At 33.6% G+C, this 21,372-nt stretch overlaps 1 protein-coding gene across 1 annotated transcript in view; it reads right to left on the bottom strand.

Moving 5' to 3' along the window:
• Nucleotides 1–21,372, bottom strand: part of ZBTB41 (zinc finger and BTB domain containing 41) — a 41,955-nt gene that overhangs the window by 13,065 nt on the left and 7,518 nt on the right. Inside the window, exons 3-9 of the mRNA XM_063114170.1 lie at nucleotides 19,891–20,098; nucleotides 19,093–19,162; nucleotides 17,181–17,328; nucleotides 10,247–10,376; nucleotides 6,839–6,934; nucleotides 5,187–5,293; nucleotides 3,348–3,453 (exon numbers count right to left, since the gene is read on the bottom strand). Of these exons, the coding sequence (XP_062970240.1) occupies nucleotides 3,348–3,453; nucleotides 5,187–5,293; nucleotides 6,839–6,934; nucleotides 10,247–10,376; nucleotides 17,181–17,328; nucleotides 19,093–19,162; nucleotides 19,891–20,098 (865 nt within the window). The remainder of the gene's footprint in view (nucleotides 1–3,347; nucleotides 3,454–5,186; nucleotides 5,294–6,838; nucleotides 6,935–10,246; nucleotides 10,377–17,180; nucleotides 17,329–19,092; nucleotides 19,163–19,890; nucleotides 20,099–21,372) is intronic.

The raw sequence follows: 21,372 nt of genomic DNA, 5'->3' as shown, positions 1-21,372 counted from the left end.
ATCATTTGGACTCAGTCAATTGGGGGTGTCATAAACAACCTTAGCAAAGAACTCCAAACCACTATGCTTAGTTTGTCTTATTCCATTCATATTAATGGTAAACAGAAATAAAGATACAAACAGGGTCACCATGGGCACACAGAGAAAGAGGAAGTGGTACTCAAGAGGGGGCAAATTTGTCCCCCATGGAACATGTGTCAATACCTAAAGACATTTTTGTTTTTTCACAACTAGGAGTAAAAGAATAGGTGCTGCTGGCATCTAGTGGGTAGAGAGACCAGGAATACTGAGAAACATCTTACAAGGCACAGAATTATCTGGTCCAAAATGTCAACAGTGTTGCAGCTGAGAAATCTTGGTCTGCACTGTGAACAATGATGTTTTGAACACAAATATAATTGCCTCACAGTTGACTTAAAGATAAAATATGCAAAGCCCTGCATGAGTAATGCCCTATGCATATATCTCTCCATTCACACATGCACACTGAAGAGTAAAGATTTTCAAAGGAAGGAGGAATAGACAATTCCAAATAAAGAAGAAATACGCAGTAAAAAAAAAAAAGTACTCAAAGATCTTTAATGGATTTGGCAATAAGGAAGACATACTGACAGCAGTTTGAAAAGAATAGTAAATCAGAGGTCAGATTACAGCAGTTTCCAACAATGAATGTAAAGTGAAGATGTGAATTAAAATTTTTTTTTCTTTAATTTAGAAGATTAGAAAATAATTGGTGGTTGGAGGGGTGCTAATCCTCATCGTTCGCCACATTCTCCCCCTGGATAGTCTGCTTTGATATGCTCACAACCCCTAGGTCTTTATACAAACCCCAGACTTCATTCCTAAGATTTAGACTACTACCTATCTCACATCTTATGTCAGTAGTTTGTACTGAGCATCAAAGTCAACACACACCAAACAATAATTCATCATCTCCCTCTATAAATTTACTCTGTCTCCTCTATTCTCTTATCTCAGAGACTGAAATGACCCACATGCGCTTGGAAACAGGTATCACCCATGACTGCTCCTACTACCTCATTCCCCACAGTCAATCATCAAATATGGCCAAGAAAGGCTTAAATATTTTTCAAATAACTATCTTCCACTGGTCATTACAAATGCTATTCCCCGGTTTAGTTCCTCATCATCTTTTTCCTGGATTTATAATCAGCTGTCTGACTGGTTGATATACTTGCCTCCAGACTTATCCACCACAAACCCAGCCTCCATATATCAATAAGACCGATCTACCGAAAATAAAAATCCAGCTGTGTCACTCTTTTGTTTAAAGTCTTCATTGGCTTTTTATCAGCATAGGATAAGCACAAATGGTATGTAAGGCTCCATATTCTAAATTCGCCATTAGCCAGCCCGTGCAGAAGAAAGTGGAGTCTAGGAGCTCTAGTTTCACAATTACCTAGGCCACCAGTGAGGTCCGCAGGCCCCTGGCCACACCCTTTCATAGTGTCCACAAGATTAAAATTATTTTTAAAATAATAGCAAGATATTATTTGTTTTTTTTCACTATGTTGACATTGATACTATGATGCAAAAGGAACAGGGGATAAAACTGCTGGCACCTTAGCTCTAAACAAGGCAGTGGCACGAAAAATGTACTGACTGATTATATTCTTCACCACCATGTATTCACAGAAAGAAAAATGTGATGAAGGAGTAAAATCACTAATTTCATTAAATTTTGACCTTTCAGAACTCAGCCTCTTTAGTGCCCTCTGTGATGAAATGGCGAGTATACGTAAAGCACTTCTATTACACCTCTTGAAAGTTAACTGAAGTAAGTCAAGGTCGCTTCCAGGGAAACTGACAATATTTGCTATCGCTGACAAAATCTGAGCTGTGAAGCTAACATAAGAACTCCAAAGAACTTGTATCTGCCATTACGGTCTTGACAGCTTCCCAATCCTCTTTTCTGAGACTAGAGGCAATATTAACAAATGTGATTTTTGGTACTGTATTCTGAAATGTGCTAACATTTGGGAAATATGTGTAACTCAGTTAACTCACATTTTCCAAATCACGAATGCATGATGATATGCCTGGGTAAAAAAACTCCATTCAAAGTACAAGACAGACGGATAGACTGGATGTAACAGACTACCATATGAAAGTTTCGTTAATCTTGTTTCACATTCTAACTTGCAGTTTTGTTTTGTTTTGTAGTTATTTTTCAGAAATCTCTATTTAGGTTAGCACATGATGAGTATATTATTATTTTAAATAAATTAATGAATATTTCAAATTCTTTTCAGTTTTAAATTGGTAAAGGGCCACAAAAATGATTATATTATGTAATGATAAATATAGTAATAAAAAAATTAGCTAATTAAAAAAATGTTGTTTTAATTTCTAACATAGTTTATATAATTTAAATAATATAATTTATATATTATATTTATTATATTATACAACATATTTAAAAAGCTCCTGTATTAAATGATTTTTAAGAGTGTGACGGGGCCTTGAGAATGAAGGTTACAGAGCCTCTGAGTGGGTGAGGCTGCGAGTCTGCCCTCTGCCCATTCTCTCTCTTCGTCTTCACGGCAATACGCACATCTTTACATCCCAGAACTCAGTGCTTGCCACTGTCCCCAGCACATAATGAAGACCAGAGCTGAATGAATGCAATAAAGGCACTGATCAATGAGTAAATCACTGAATAAAGTTAATAAAATAGATAACCCAATATATAAAAATGTAAAAAATGAATACAAACCAATACTCTCCCTGCTGTCCTTTAAACTGGCCTTTTACTTACCTCTTTTATGTATGTGCTACGTATATTTTGTTGATCATGCTCAGGACTATTAAACTAAGCTTCTTGGCACCTTAGAACACATCTGTTACTTATCATTTATCCCAAATACCAAGCTCAGGAACATGAATTCTTTGAAGATTTTATACTCAGCAACTTCAGTTAAACTTGGATTGCACTAAAAAGTTGATGTTCAAAAGAGCACAAGCCTCCTTCTGACTACACACATTTCCTAATAATTGGTGTCTTATTAATATAATACATAGGCAGTATGGTTAGTTCTCAAATAGCCACAGAAACCAAAGATAAGTGATATCTTGGCAAAGAATGCCAAGATTTTATATTAGTATTTGACTTCAATGTCTACCCTCCTAGCCTTTGAATGAAGTGAAAACAAGTAAGAAAAAATACGCCTTGCTCAATTTCTTCACACCTGCAGAGAATCCATAGAGGCTAGAGAAAGAAAGCTGGTTAACCTACCCCCAATTAAAAAAAAAGAAAAGCTATAACTTTCCTCCAATCAAGATTTGAGTAATGCAGTAATCACGAGAAGTTCTGCTTTTTCACTTACTTTTGCCACACTTTCTCTCCAAGGTGCACACTTCTGTAATGAACAGTGAGATGATCCCTGCGACCAAAACATTTTCCACATTCTTCACACTGGTGAGCCTTTTCACCTTAAAACACAGACCAAAATATTTAGATTATGATATGCATTTCAGTTTTTCCTTTTTCCTGAAACGAATTACCAAACAGTAAGATCACATGTGGGAAATATACCAGGAAAGTAAAGTCACCCTTTATTCTGGGCTATTCCTTTATATTCCTTTCTCAAATACCTTTCCTCAAAGAACCTATTCCTAACTTCATGGATGTGAACCCTTTCCCCACTTAGAGAAGGAGTCATCAGCCTTTCGCTGTAAACTTCAAATCTTACCTTTCAATGTTACAGTAATTTTAGTGAAATTACTTCAAAATTCAGGGATTTTTAGGAAAATATATGTCTGGACATCAAACATACATTAAATTGAGATGAAGATGTCTTACTGTTTATAAAAAGGACCTGAACATTTTCAGATCTTTGTACTTTACTTTTAAAATATTTTTCATCTGTGGGGATTTCTTACATTTGCAATGAGCCAGAATACAAATATAATGGAAAATTCTAGATGAATCCTATTTCTCATCCCTACTTTTATGTTCAGCTGCAAAGGCTTGGTCTTTAAAAATCACTGTCTCAATACCAGTGTGCAATTAAAGCATGTGACTTGTAGAATTAGGAATTTAGAATTCTCCTCCTAAAAACAAAAATGCATAATTCCAGTAAAAAAAGTCATCAGACCTTTAACATCTCTTATAAATGATGAGAACAGCTGCAACCTGTCTCACTGAGCTCATTTAAGAAAATAACTACTACCTGTTGCATACTTTATATTCAAATTATGTTTATAATAATAACAATAATCACCTGTTCTACTGTGCTCACAGAGATGGCTCTTTCCCATTATTGTGCTCACATAGTTGGCTCTCTTAGCACTTCCTGAACATCAATCTGAGAGGAAAATATGAAAGAAATCCCCAGAATATAAAAATTATAATACAGTATAAAGATCTGAAATTGATCAGGATTATTACTCTTTTCCAAAGATAAGATTTCGAAATTCACTATAACATAAATTTTAACACCCAATTATAATCATTTTCCTTTAAACACCTAAGTTTTGCTAACTTCTTCTCAAATCCAATCGAATGAGAAATATTATCATGGCTGCTCCCCGTTAGTGAAGTGCCATCCCAATTATTGCACATATCCACATAATATGCAAAATGTAAATTTTGAGGATTTGTTTAAAATTAAACTTTAAAATACACTTTGTAGTCACAAAAGGTAACCAAGTAACTAAAATGCAGTAAACATATTATAAAATTACGTCCCTTTGAAATGCTTTTTAAAAAAGGTTTTTAGAATCAGCATTATAAAGGAGTAATCAATATACGAAGGTACTTTATTTATTTATTTATTTTTTTGGTCGTTTTTTTTGTGACCGGAGCTCAGCCAGTGAGTGCACCGGTCAGTCCTATATAGGATCCGAACCCGCAGCGGGAGCGTCGCCGCACTGCCAGCGCAGCACTCTACCAAGTGCACCACGGGCTTGGCCCCAAGCTTTTTTTTTTTTTTTTTTTTTTTTTTGTCGTTTTTTTTTGTGAATACGAAGGTACTTTAAAACGTTTGCAGAGAGATTTGTATTATCTTTTAATTATATTTTTCAACAACTTTTTGAAGAACCTCTGTATACCAAATTATCAACATGATATGATATTATGCCAATATAAACATGATGTAATATTATGTCCATTTCAGGTGTTTTTTTAAAAGGATTTGGAAACAGCATTACAAAATACAGCTTACCTGAATGTATTTTTTTGTGCTTTGTAAGGTGGTCATGACGAATAAATGTTTTTCCACATTCATCACACTCATATCTTTTATCATCATGATGTACTCGTAAGTGAAGTCTATAAAGAAAAAAAATTGAAGACCACTGAAACTGGTGACACAAAAGGAAAAAGACTGTTAATGAATAATGAAAATTGGGCTGTCTACTCAACTATCCTCACACATTATTTGCACGGTTTCTATGACTTTCAGAGTCCTTCCTAGTCTTTCACCATCTGATCCCAGGGTTCTTACTCACCTCGTCCAAAAAGGCATTTCAACACTTGCACATGCTCAAACCACTTCTGGATATTCCTTCCTGACTTGTTAGATCCTAAATTTCTTTCACTGAATTCAACAAATAGCTGGGGTTGTTATCTATTTGACTGGTCCAAGCCCCAGAGATATCAAAGTAGGAGTAAATCAGGAAGGAATTAAAATCACACAAATGGGCTAAGTGCATAAATGATTAAGCATATAATAATAATAGCAAATACAGCAAATAACAGAGGATTAATTCTAGTCTAGGCAACTGATACTACTTATAAATGACAGTTGAGAATTTACTATATTTTATTAGAACTCAACTTTATGAAAATTACATTTTACTACTTTTCTTCACGCTCATTGAACAAAATGTGGCTCATTTTATAGTCACCCAAAGACAGATTATAAAAGCTTTAGATTATTAAAATTCTTCTAACTTGAATTATTTTTATCCCCCATAATCCACTATCTATATACATCCTAATGAAAGGAAGAGTTTTTCCATTCAAATTGTCAAAATAGGTGTTGATTCTACCATAACTAAAACCAGTAAACTGACAGACTGCATCTAAAGGGGAGACATTCTTTAAAACTTAAAAAGAGTTATAAAATAAATGAAAGTGTAAATATTAAAGCCTTAAGATTAATATTCTTAAGAGCATTAATAAAAATTAAAACTGTACACACATTTCACAATAAGTAGCTACACATTATTTATTAGGAAAAAAAAAAAAAAAAAACTTTTCAAGGCTGGCCAGTTAGCTCGGTTGGTTACAGCACTGTGTTATATTACACCAAGGTCAAGGGTTCGGATTCCCATACCGGCCAGCCACAAAAAACAAACAAACAAACAAACAAAAACACCTTTAATACAAGCTGCAAATGTGGTCAGGAATTCAGCCCTAAAAGTAATGAAGTAAGTTACAGTTTCAATTAATGCATAGAAGGCTTTCTAAAATTGAGAATCCCAGAGTTTTTAATTTTGCCATATTTTCATACTAAAGTTATTTTTTAATAATAAAGAGCAAGGAAATACACTAAGTTTGGAACACCAGAGTTTTAATCCTTTTCATTCAAAGAAAAGTAATGAAATAAATATTTAAATAATAACTTTATAAAGTATATCAGCAAATTGGGTGATAAGAAAATATTTAATAATATTTGTTAACACAGGATGAAGATAATATTAGAAATCGTAGGGGGAAAAAATCTATTCAGTGAAGTTTTTTGCACAACTTTGCATAGCATAAGGGCTAAGAAATGTTTTACTTCAACAAACTTAAAGCAACAATAATAGAACTAAAATAGAGATGTAATTTTAGCTTACTTAATATAGGGGAAAAAATGGCTTTACTTACCTGTATGAGCTTCCATGACGAAAACTTTGCCCACAAATACTACAAAGGTGAGGCTTTTCTCCACTATGGATTCTCAAATGTTCCTTCAAAGTAGTTCTGTGTTAAAAAATATATATATATATATATTTAGTCAAAGATTATTTTAATGCCAATGTATATATTAAATACAAATTTCCAGAAAGCTTACTAGAAAGATTTTCAAGCTAATAGATATTACGGCAATTTTCCTTTCTTCCTCCTACAGTGTTTTTGCTTTTTATTGGACTACTCTCACCAGCATACAAACATACTTGTTAGGTCTCACTCTTAAAAAAAAAAATCAAAAAAACTTTTTCCACCTTTGCCATTGGTTTGCTTTGTGATTTAACTATATCACTTAGGCAAACTTTCAAAAGGTACAAATAAAAACTGTTCAATTGTCAAAACTGATGTGAATATTGGTGGAGAGGGTTTAATAATATTTTAAAGAGCCCAGTTTATCAGTAGTATTCCTTCCAAATATGTACTCAATACTTGTTGGAAAAATGCTTTAAGGCAAAGAAAACTTTACATGTATTTCTAACTTCCTGGTGCTGATGTGAAAAAGGAACCTACTAAAGGATATAATTACTGCTATTAAGTCTTCCAGCCCCACTGACACTGGATGGGCTACTGTGTAACCATTACTGTTCTACAATTCCTATGGTTCTAACATTCAGATTTTTCTCATATAACTAAAGTGCTGAGTAAAGATGGACAAAGTTATTTTAGGGGGAAAGATGAAAGGCAAATGTGACCAACTTTTGCAAGGCCTTCAGCTGTTACTATTGCTCGGTTTTTATTTCAATCCCATATCCAGTGAGTTTAAAGGCTGAATGTGAAATGAAGGCAGAGCTTTGCCAGCAGATGGTGCTCTTCTCCAAAGGCCACCAACACTTGACAAATGACTCTGCAGGTATATCCAACTTCGCAGAAAATACCCCTGAAAATATTCCTAGAACCCTACCCATTAAGTAGTTACAGTAAAAAGATGGAAGGATTATTTTCGGTGGTTTTTTTTTTTTTTTTCATGGCTTGTTTGCTTTTTATTTTTACAAAAAGATCTTTAAGGGGAAAAATTAATTTATAATGTATATAATAAACTATAATTTATCAATCTCTAAATGTTTTTACATAAATACAGTAGTCCACCCTTATCTGCAGTGGATATGTTCCAAGAACCCCACTGTATGTCTGAAACCACAGATAGTACTGAACCCTATATACACTACGCTTTTTCCTATATACCTACAATAAAGTTTAATTTATAAATTAAGCACAGCAAGAAATTAACAATAACTAGTAATAAAATAGAACAATTACAACAATATGCCAGCATCACTACTCTTGCTCTTTGGGGTCATTAAGTAAAATAAGGGTTACCTGAACATATGCACTGCAATACCATGACAGTTGATCTGATAACCTAGACAGCTACTACTAAGTTACTAACGGGCAAGAAGGGATGATTCAAACCCCAGGCAGGTTTGAAGCAGGACAGTGTGAGATTTCATCACACTACTCAGAATGGCACACAGTTTAAAACTTATGAATTGTTACTTCTGGAATTTTCGATTTAATATTTTTGGACTGCAGTTGACCATGGGTAACTGAAACCACTGAAAACAGAACTGCAGATAAAGGGGGATTACTGTATAGTGTACTGATTTCCTATTCCATCATCACAGTCATCCGTTATTTTTTTTTTAATTATGAAAGTTTTATATACTCAAGTGTATATAAAATGTATATTTACTATTGAAAGAATAGTATTAAACACTTATATGCAGGTTAAGATATAAAACATTTTTGTACTGCCTAGGCTTGCATGTCCCCTCAAAACTTGATCCCCACCAGGACAGTGTTAAGAGGGTGGGAAATATTATAGTAATTGAAAGGTAGAGTCTCGAAGAGGTGATTGGATTGTAGGACCATGCCACGATGAATGCATTAAAAATGGTGGTCAGGGGCATGGTTTATAGGGCTTTAGAAGGAGAGTAAATGAGGAGGCCAGTCTCTCTCTCCTCTGCCATTTTCTGCCATGTGAGCCCCTAGGTCACTGTCGCCACCACCAAGGCCTTCACCATCTGTGTTCCCTGGTCTTTGGACTTCCCAGCCTCTGAAACTGTAAACAATCAATTTTGTTTTCATAAAAGTTTCCCAGTTCCAAGTACTTTGTTATAAGCACCAGAAATGGACATGCACCTTAGAATGCCTCCACATGCTCCTCCCTGACCTCATCCTTCTCCCCCTCCCCCTCCAGAAGAACCATTTATATTAAGCAGTCTCTTTCTTTGTTTTACTAACCTACATACTCATATATATCACTAAACAATGCATCATATGCTTGTGAAAAACTGAGTAGCAAGCACAAACCTAACAATATTGCCACTATCAGATAAAGGGCCCAGAAGATAATATGAACGGAATCTCTGAATGGGAGTCTAGCTACATCCTATTCTTCTTTAACAAATTCTACATCTTCAACTGGGGAGAAAAATAGTTGTTTTCATTTTTTGAAGTTTTCTTCTTCCTTCACGTTTCCTTAAAGTTCTTTTTTGTGTGTTTGTGTTAGAATCTATCTTCCCTGTTAAAAGCACCCCACTAAGTCCTGTAATCCTTGACTATCTGCTCATGATTAAGTGTGATAGGTTAAAAAGTGGATGGGAAGGTCAAAGAACATGGAGTGTCTTGATGACTGTGCCTTTCTCTGTAGGTGATCTGGGTGTGTCACTTGCTAAGGAATATATATGCCTTTATGTTGCTCAGATTTTCAGGAAGTAGTCCTCTAATCTGCTGCCTGGAGGGTAAAATCTGAAAGCCAATATATTGGGCACAAGGATAAGGCTTGGGGCTCACTGCTTTCAGCATTCAGAATGTATCCAATCATATAACAACACGGCACATTCCAGTCCAGCAATACTCTGTGGGGAAAAGGGGAGGTGCCCAAGAGAAATGGCACATGTGAATGGTAGAAGGAAATAAAATGATCTAACTTTGAAAGTTTTTACTACAGTGCTCCTTGTTCTGCCTCTCCTTCACGCCAGTTCCAGAGTTACCTAATAATGCCAGTTCCTATACCTTTTGTGGATTGTGTGATATAACCTACATTCTCACACTTCTCCACTGCCACTTTGAGATTTGTCTTTCTTAGATCTGCTAAGTTGCTTACCACTGATTAATCTGCTTTATGGCTTCCAAACCTGTCATTCTTGTAACCTTTCTGTTCTCCTATATTTTATATAATTCCTTTTTTCTCCTTATATTTCAAACTAAGGCATAATTCAAATGTTTTGTGTCATATGTTACTCTAACCCTTATAAATCATATTTGTTAATTATTTCTACATAACAGTACTAGACTTTTCTGGATGTGCAGATAATTCTTCACCTTTCTCGTACTGATTTTCCACAGATAAAGCAAGTCCATTTTCTCTTTCCACCATGAGTGCATTCTATATGGCGTTTCAAATTTCCAGTGTCATTAAACTGACGACCACATATATCACATGGAAAAGGACCTAAGAAGAAAAGAATAATGTACATTTAAAGTTTAAAGAGCAGACGCTAAGTTAAATTTAATAGGTATACTATAAATTTATGCCTACCACTATTAGTGCATATGTCATAATACACTGCAATTTTTTTTTTTCTCAACTTGCTCTGGTTCTGAACTGCAATTATTTGTTTATAGTTTTCTCTTTCCTTCTAGATTGTTTATTCCTATAAGGCAGGTTGTAATCATCTCTATATCCCTAGAACCAAGTATAGGGCTTGGCATCTAATAGACATATAATAAATGCTGAATAAACTAATGAGTTAATAAATTGAAATAGCCAATTCCTAGGTTGAAATCTGACTGGAACAAAGTAAAACGTGCTACATACTAAATTTCTGAGAAAAAGAAGTAATGAGAAATTTTGAAAGAATATAAATTTCTCTTTAATAGAGCTCATGGTTCGGAAATATATTGCTATTCCTAACAAGTTTTTAGTGATGTTGAGTAGACTGAAAATACTTTGGCACATTTCTGTTTACTCTAACAAAATTAAACCCAGACTTCTCAGAGTAATATTGATATTAGCTGGATTCTAAATTTCGCCATGATTTTACCAAATAAACAACTGGAGAGAAGACAGCATTCTACTGAATGGCAAACTAAAAGGAAGACAAAAAAAGTATGAAAATGTACATTAGATACAGTTCAAAGAAACTGTGTGTTTGGAAGATGTATCAGAATTTGGAAAAATAAACTGAAGAAGGAATTCTAATGAAGAATTAATCATAACAGCAAAATGGAAAGAAAATGGAATTTGGACACTGGAATTCAGAAACATATCTTTAAGCAAAATTGCTTAGTAGCCACAGCAGCTTTGGGGAAATTTTAACATGTTTTGTGCATTAGAAATAAGAGATGACCTCAAAATGTATATTGTATTAAGTATCATTAACATACCTTCATTTAAAATCTATTTCATTTTCCATGGGAGATAAATCTTTTACTTATTTATTAATTCATTTAATGAGTAATTTATTGATTCTTAATTCATATCTAGCACTATGTTAAGTGCTATGAGAAATGCCTCCACCTCCCCCTGCACCAAAAAACAAAAAAGCTCCAAGAAATTGGGAAAACAGTCAGTAATTGCATAGCTGAAAACAAAGTAATTAAAAGTACCAAGATGAGCATATTATAGGAAATGTGTGTTAGACAAAGAGTAAAATATCAACTAGTAAAATTTTTTATAAAGTAATAACTATATATATAGCTAAAGGCTCTAACTAGGTGAAGATACTTAGATTCTTATCTGGATTCTTCAAAGAAAATAACAATTATGTTTTCTCCCTGTACTAGATATACAGTTTTCTATGCAGCTAAACCTCTTTGAACATTTATTTATGAAGCTAAGCTGGGAACCTAGACTAAAGCAGATCTTCATGCCAACTCTGTAGATAGAATTGTAAGATCTCACTTTTTAAAGCCAGACTGTAACTTTTACACTTGTAAAGATACCTTAAAAATTCTTCTCCCTTAACTGTTCAGATTGTATTATTTAGATACATTTCTCTCTGATTTAAGTGATTAAATAATCCTAATGTAGGTGGTATTTAAATAATATAAAGCAGTAGTTCTCAAAATGTGACATCTGGATCATCTGAACCAGCATTACCTGGGAACTTGTTAGAAATGCTCATTTTGGGGCCATACTCCAGACCTACTGAATCAGGTACTCTGGGGATGAGGCCCAGCAAGCTGTATTTTAACAAGCACTCCAGCTGATTGTGACACACACCAAATTATGTGTACCAAATATCTAAAGTATACAGTGATTCAAGGAAACAGAAGCATAGAGTTGGGATGCAAAAGAAGTTAAAATATATATATATATATTTTATACATATATCACATATATATTTATATATATTTCATATATATCACTAAATACTTTAAAATATTATTTAAGACAAAATAAAAAAAAATTTTTTTAAAGTATTTTTCTTAAATAATCATGGGTCAAAAGTACAAAGCTACTGTTTTATTTCACAAGCCATATATGTCAAAGGTCTTAAAAACAATAATTATAACACTAAAAATGATAACATATTCAGAAACAGAGAATGCAAACTATTCCTGGCTCTACTGGCACTTATTATTCATTACTTCATTTAATCTTCACACCAATTTCTATGACGCAGGTATTAACCTTGTTTCACAAATGAGGAAGCTGAAGCTCTGTGAGGCTGTCACAGATCACACAGTAAGTGGCTAAGTCAGACTTGGAAAACAAGCCTGGCTGTGAAGTCTTCTACTTCCACTTCTGCATCATGCCACATCTATTAAACTTTTTCTTCTAGCAAATGTCAACCTAACTTAGTAAATATCAACTCTTATTAAAAATTATACAAATTACCTAATCATATGTAAAATATTTGTGTGGACATAGCATTATAATATGATGATTTATTTACTGGTTTGATTTTATTTACTGTGCTGTAATTTAATTTAGAGGAGAAGCAGGATCCCCAGATCCTATCACAAAGCTGATCACATAGTTAGCAACTGTTCAATACATATTTACTCCTTTGAATGCTGAATGTATCTTCCTCAGTGAACTCTAGTTAGCAGGTTAGCTAAACCTTACTGCCTAGCATTTTTGGATCACCTCTCTATACTGACATGCTAGAGCATGACATAAAAATAAATAATCTTTTAACAAGTCACAAAAATCTTCTAGTTTAACCTCTTTTCAGGAATGCCCTCTTCAATAATTCTAACAGCTGATAAATTCAGCATATGCTTATATACTTGTATACTTTCACTAATGGGAAAGTAACCATTGTGTAAGACAAGTTACTTTAATACTTAAAAACGATTATATTGAAACTAAACTTATACCTTAGAATTTCCGCTCAATGTTCTTAGAATGTTTATTTACTTACTAAATAATGTATTTAATAAAAGTTGAAATGGAAAATTAGGATCAGAAAAAGGAGGTGGAAGTAAATATGTTAGTCATAAAAATTACTGTATTTAGCGATGATGGTTCCACAAGGTGGACAAAAAGGATTACCTATAGTTTTCATTTGAAAAAGAATGAAGCCCACCAATTCTCCAATAAAAATTATTCTTCCTGGAACTAAAGTCTAAAGAAATTTCTCACATGCAACCATGAACATGTCTCCAACTACAGTTTTGATAACTATAAACTGTTTTCATAATGATGGCTTCTCCGAAAGACTGATATGGAATACACTGAAAGAACAACTTAGTAAAAGCAATTCAGGGAGGATTAAGCTAAAAAGATAAATAACTTTCCAGCATATACCAGCCTTATATACTAGAATAACAAAGACTAAATATCCCTTGCTGCACAATAGAGCCTCGAAAGTATCTGAACACAGCTGTTCTATTTCTCTTTCCCAGACAAAATATTTTAAGGTCCTACAAAAGTATTTCACATGACATGATTTTAAGCCCCTATATCAACAAAGTTACCAACTTCTAGAATATATATTTGTCAATATTCATCTTAAAAGTGGTATCCAAAAATGAATGCAATTTTCCAGATCAATTCAAAATCCCTAATTCTCAAAAGTACACTTTTATTAATATAGTTTAAAACCACATTGGTTTTTGTCAGTTATATCACATTATTGGTTCACACTGTGCCTAAAAGGCTTCTGCTAAAGCCCACCTGTAAAATGAGGAGTTTGGATTGTATACCATTTTACAGTTTCAAGACCTCATGACTGAAAGTCAGATCATTCCCATAAGTTTACAACTCTGTATTTATTCTTAATTAATTTTAACTTAATTTGTTTTGACTTACTGTATAGCATACAGTTTTGTTTTATTTTTACATTTAATTTTACAGTATATTAAATACTCCACCAGCTTTACGACATCTCAAGTTGTTAATAAAAGCATTGAATAGAACAGGGAGAAGGCATCTACCTGGGATGATAATAATTCATTTTGGGATTAACCAATAATACATTTACTAAACTATACTACCATCTAGGCCACAAGTCTCACCTCCGCCACAGTAGTAAAAAAAGAATTCATCAAATACAATACTGAATTCCAAATATACTAAGTTTATTCCATTCCCTGAAAAATGAGTTTTTTCCAAAACAAAAATGCCTTATACCAAGCACTCACAAACCAACTCAACAATCAACAGTGGATATATGCACAGTGTATGCTCACTGACACCTTTGCCATCAAAAAATAAATTAATGAAATATATTTACTCATCTCCAGGAACTGCAGCATATATAGTACTCCTTCCAATTTATATGACTTCCTTTGCTTAAGCCAATACCAAGGTTCACCAAAAGAAGTTTGATAACCCCTAAAAATGAAATATTTAGGTATAAATCTAACAAAATATGTACAAAATCTCTATTAAGAAAACTATAAAACTCTAATGAAAGAAATCAAAGAACTAAATAAATGGAGAGATATTCCATGCTCATGGATAGAAAGATTCAATACTGTCAAGATGCCAGTTCTTCCCAATTTAATTTCCTGTTTTTATGCAATCCTAATCAAAACCCCACCAAATTATTTTTCCAAAGTTTATATGGAAAGGATCCAGAATAGTCAACAAATACTGAAGGAGAAGAAGAAAACTGGAGGACTGACACTACCCAACTTCAAGACTTACTATAAAGCTACAGTAATCAAGACAGTGTGGTATTAGTGGAAGAACAGACAAATAGATCAAAGGAACAAAATAGACAGCCCAGAAATACACCCACATAAATATGGTCAACTGTATTGCCTTCACTCCTTGACAAAGGAGTGAAGGCAATACAATAGAGCAAAGATTGTCTTTCTAACAATTGGTACTGGAATAACTGGACATCCACCTGCAAAAAAACAAGTCTTGATACAGAGCTTATACCCTTTGCAAAAATCAACTCAATATAGATCACAGACCTAAACATAAAAGGCAAAACTATAAAACTACCAGAAGATAACACAAGCAAAAATCTAGATGACCTTGAGTTTGGCAAAGACTTTTTAGACATGACACCAAAGGCACAATCCATGAAAGAGCTGACAAGCTGGACTTCATTAAAATTAATTTCTGCTATGATAGACACTGTCAAGATAATGAAAAGACAAGCTACAGATTGGGAGGAAATACTATAAAAGAAATATCTGATAAAGGACTGTTATCCAAAATATACAAAAAACTCTCAAAACTCAACAATAAGAAAACAAATAACCATGATTAAAAAATAAGCCAAAGACCTAACAGACACAAAGAAGATAGACAGATGGCAAATAAACCTGTGAAAATATGCTCCAAATCATATGTCATCAGGAAAACACAAATTAAAATAAGATACCACTACACACCTATTACAATGGCCAAAATTCACAACACTGACAACAGCAATTGCTGGTGAAGACATAAAGCAGTGGTGCTGTGGACTGAATGTCCCCCTCCCAAACTCACTGAAGCTTCAACTGTGTCCCCCAGGTTTTGTGTATTAGAAACTTGGCCCCCACTGTGACTGTTGGGAGGGTGGGAAATCCTACTATGATAATTGAAAGGTGGGGCCTTGAAGAGATGATTAGGTTGTAGGATCATGCTGTAGCAAACGGTGGTCAGGGTCGTGGTTCGAGGGCTTTAAGATGGGAGCACGAAAGTCTCTCTCCTTCTGCTCCACCATTTTGCAACGTGACACCCTGCAGTACGGAAATCACCACCAAAGGAAGCTCTCACCAGATGTGTTCCCCAGACTTTGGACTTCCCAGCCTCTGAAACTGTAAGCAATAAATTTTGTTTCTTTATAAATTTCCCAGTTCCAGGTGTTTTGTTATAACCAACAGAAACAGGCTATACAAACAGGAACCCTCATTCATTACAAAATGGTACAGTCATTTTTGAAGACAGTTTGGCAGTTTCTTATAGACTAAATTTACCATCCAATGGAGACTTCATGCTTCTAGGTATTTACCCACAGGAGGTAAAAACTTATGACCACACAAAAACCTACATAAAGATGTTTATAGCAATTTTATTCATAATTGCCAAAACTTGAAAGCACCAAGCATTCTTCAGTAGGTGAATGGATAAATAAACTGTGGTACATCCAGACAACGGAATGTTATTCGGCACCAAAAAGAAATGAGCTATTAAGACTTTTATTAAAGACATGGAAGAACCTTAAATGAATATTACTAAGTGAAGAAGCCAATCTGAAAAGACTACATATTATTCCAACTATATGACATTCCTGAAAAGCCAAAACTATGGAGAGGAGACGGAAAAAAGCCAGTGGTTGCCAGGGATTGGTGGCAGGGGCAGGGCGATGGTGACTGAGGGAGCACAGAGAATTTTTAGGGCAGTGAAACTACTCTGCATGATACTATAAAGATGGATACATGTCATTATTCATTTGTCCAAGCCCAAAGAATGTACAACACAATAGTGAACCCTAATGTAATCTATGGACTTTAAGTGACACTGATACGTCAGTGCAGGTTCAATCATAACAAATGTACCACTCTGGTGGCGCATGTTGATAATGGGGAAGGCTGTGCATGTGTTGAGGCAGGGAGTATATGGCAAATCACTGTACCTTCTGCTCAGTTTTGTTGCAAACCTAAAACTACTCTAAAAAACCAGTCTTTTAAAAGAAAAAGATAACACTAAGGTTGAGGGTTAAGATCACTATACTGTCTGGCTGCAACAACAACAACAACAACAACAACAACAACAAAATAGAGTGGTTCAATATTAGCAGGCTCCTCCAGAATAATCAATAATTGCCAAGACTGCCTTCAGAAAAAGTAACTTGCTTACCCAGATGGAACTTTTCTTGATGCTTTAACCGTGCAAATCGTGATTTGAAATGTTCTTCGCAATAGGTACACTTAAAAGGTTTATCTTGAGAATGTAGAATCATATGTTCTTCCAAGTGCGGTCTTCGAGTAAAAGATTTCTTACAAATCTAAATGAAAATGTGTATAAAATGTAAGAGAACCTGAATTAAAAATTTAAATACAAAGGTCACAATGAGGAAAAAAAACATATGAATTCAAGTAAAGAGAAATTTCCCCCAAAAGAAAACTTGCCAAGAGTATAATTAAATTGTAATTATATAGACAAAAAAGCCCTACAGGAATTAGTACTAAAAGTAGCTGAATTTCAACTCAATTTTTTTTTTTTTTTTTTTTTTTTTTGGCACCTGGCCGGCATAGGGATCCAAACTCTTGACCTTGGTGTTAATAGTACCATGTTCTAACCATGTGAGCTAGCCGGCCAGTCCTCAACTCCCTGTATTTCCCATAGGACTACAGAATAATCTTACAATCTTAATTCTAGTCAGGATTTCCAAATCCATGATATAATTTTTAAGTCACTTACATATCAGGAATAAAAGGTTTTAGCATCACTGCCATATATTTGATTAGGAATATGAATAAGAAACCACAGAAAAACCATTTCAAAATTTATCTCCTGACGTGGTCAGAAGGAAGAGAGACAACTTTTAAAGAAACTTGACACACACCAAATTTTAAAAAAGAGGGGCAGAGGCTGCTGCAATAACAACAATATTAACAACAATATAGCATGTAGTATATACCAGCACAACACTAAGCAATTCACAATTATTTCACTTAATTCTTACAATAATGCTTTGAAGTAGAGATAACTATCATTATCATTATTTTATAGCTAAGGATGATGAAACTTATTAGTAAGGGGAAGACACCATCTTATGCAGATTCAAATAATAATTAACTTCAATTTCTAAAACCTGAAGTGAGAGAAATGGTGAGAATTTCACAGTATATACAAATGAAATCCTTGAAAGAAAGAAGGCAAAAAATGATAGCTGGTGATTCCTTTAAATGATATTCACCTAAATACTGAAAAAATACTTTAGGAGTGTAGTAAAGATGACCACAAATTCTTTGCTACTTTTCCCACTGAAAAATAAGTCTAATTCCCCTCCCTTAAATCTACCCTGGTTGTAGTGACTGGTTTGAGCAACAAAATGTGGAAGTGATATTCTGGGATTTCTGAGGCTAGGCCATAGAAAGTCTTGCAGTTTTTACGTAGGCTTCTTGCAACACACTCACTCTTGGAACCTAGCTGCTATGCTAGAAGGAAGCTCAAGAAGCTGCATGAAAAGACCAGAGTGGAGAAGAATTAAGGTTCCTGGGTACACAGTCCTGGCTGAAATCCTGTCCATCAGCCAACACCAAGTTAAGTGGCCTCAGACCAGACTATCCACCACTGAAAACAACTGAGTGACTTCAGTCGACATCATGTGAAACAAAAATTACCTAGCAAGTTCTGCCCCAAATTTGGATTCCTGACCCATAAGAGTGAGACATTAACAAATGGCAGTTTAAGACAACTAAGTTTTGAGGCAGTCTGTTATGTAGCAACAGGTAACCAGAAACAAGGAGGAAATTCTAACATTTTATATTCTATACGACAGTAATGTCACAGGTACTTATATATACAACTGTAAAAACATGTTATAGTGACCACAATTAAAATAAAAGCTAGGATTTCCACTTCTCAGGTCCATGATCTAAAAACTAGCCCATATCAGGCTTAATTTACAAAAAATAGTATAACTTTGTACAAAAGAAAAATTCTAAAAGCAAAGTCAAATTACTTTAAAACCTAATTACCTTACTTTCCAAAAAGGCAATATTACATTTACTTTGGTTTTCTAATACAAATTATAAACCCTTACCTCACATCTCCAACTTTCACTCTTAGTCTTCTTAATGGAAATAAATTCTTGTGCATTTTCAGGATGAAATCTATCAGAGAAAAGAAAAAAAGAGTATTATGCAAAGATTATTTTAGTTAAGTAAATATTCCATATGAATCTGTTGACAGTAATTATAAGGATCAGGTGCTAATTCCTTTCATAAAGAGGCACACTGACACTTTAATAACATAGGTATTATTATCATTTTAATAAATGTATATGTATACTGAAGTTTATGCAGAAATAGTCAAAGAAAAGTCTAATCTTTTAAATAAATTCACGAACTTAGCTATTTACAGATAACCTGCAAGGTAACTCACATGACTTTTTTTTTAGTCCAGATTTCAGTAAATGTAATTTTTTAGAGTTAAATATATAACACTGTACTAAACATTCTTCGTATCACAAACTAATACACATTAAAGACAAAGTTGAGTATAAGAAATAAATTTCCTAGAGTTCTAAACCATACACTTCTGAAGACATACTTGCCAAAACCCAAGACAGAAAACAGGATAATCAAAATGCTATACCTTAAACTTCTAAATTATAAACAATATTCTTGTTTAAACACCAAAAAACTTCACCTCAATAGCATGAATAAAAAATATGAACAAATTAACATTTGCTGCTCTTTTAAAAATTAATTTGTACTCTCAGCAAAATGTTAATCAATGAAAGAATTGGAGACAAGCACTCCACAGATGTTTTTAGCTTTCTACATATTTACATTAGAAGGTATAATAAAATACATTATGGAAGCAAGGTAATACTTGCCTCTTAACATGCTTGGCTAAAGTCTTCTTGCTTGCATGAAGTTTATTGCAATAAGGGCACTTGTGCTCCTTCTTATGAAATTCTGTTTCATTACTGTGCTTCTTTCTGTGAACAGTTAGATTAGACTTTGTCGAATAGCGCTGGTGACAAATATCACACTCAAAAGGCTTCTCACCTGTGTGAACACGGGTGTGGCTCTCATATTTTCCTATAAAAAGAGAGAAATTAAAGTTAAATTCAGTACATTTGCTACACTGTGATTGAAATTTTAAATAAAATCTCATGATTCAGCAAACTTAATACACACACTCAAATCCATACACAAAACTAAAAAAAGTTTACCTAAACTTCTACCTGAGATAAACCTTAAAGACTTACTGCTTTAAGCTTATTGCTCAAAGTATACTTTTTCTCAAGAACTTGGGTCATTTAAAAAAAAAGTTATTCACGTTCACACATTTTAAAAATCATGCAGTTTGAGAAATTTTCTGAAAACTCCATTGGCAAATTCTCTAGCCTTAAAACTTTAAAAAATGTATTTTTTTAAATTTTAAATTAACCTTTAACAAAAGATCTACTCATCATCTAATATTTATTATTTTCATGTTTTACTTTTACTATATATATCCCTAGATCCATGCACCTGGAAATGAATCCTGGCTCTTTAAATAGCAGGCCATGTGACCTCAGACAAGCAACCTCTCTATGCCTCAAATCTTTCTCATCAAAAAAACCAGAATAATAAAAGTATTTATCTTATAAGACTATTAAAAAAAATCATACAAATAAAGCACTTACAACAGTGTCTAACACATTATAAACTATGGATTAATCTTATACTTTATTATAACTGTGTAATCTGTCTACTATGAATATGCACATCTCATAGCCTAAAGCAGAAATTTCAATGGATACTTCCAAGCAAAAGGCAATAAAAATAAGAAAAAACATTATCAATATGAAGAGCAATTTCCAATTAAACACTTAGCTTTGCTTTGTCCTGCAAAATAAATGTATAAATAAAATTTTCTTCAGGCTATAGCTAATGTGGAAGTATACAGCATTTCAGTCATGCATTTAAAAAAAGGATACATCCTACACATCATAAAAATTAGAAAAAAATCCAAAATATTCCAAAGCCACTGAGAAAAAGAGATAATCATAATTATTTGTCTACTTAGTAAAATAAATAATAGATTCACCAATTTATTAGACATATCTATATGACTGAATTTAATAAGCAACTAGTATCATATTATCTAAAAATTAATTACATTGGATTTGTCACATTAAAAAAAAAACCAGGAAAGGAAACCAAGATATTTTCCTTAAGCTAGGGGGAAGAATGTCAATCATAGGCAATGAAAAACAAAAGTATAATGAAAAATCCATTAAGTAAGGTCTATGTATTTTTTACATGTATGTAATCACAGAACTCAGTCAACATTTGGGCACCTCCTAAATTAGCTGTGTGATCTTAAT

Source organism: Cynocephalus volans, chromosome 11 (genome assembly GCF_027409185.1).
Source record: "Cynocephalus volans isolate mCynVol1 chromosome 11, mCynVol1.pri, whole genome shotgun sequence".
Classification (NCBI taxonomy): Eukaryota; Metazoa; Chordata; class Mammalia; order Dermoptera; family Cynocephalidae; genus Cynocephalus; species Cynocephalus volans.
The sequence above is the reverse complement of the archived record's forward strand: the minus strand, read 5'-3'. Positions and strand labels throughout refer to the sequence as shown.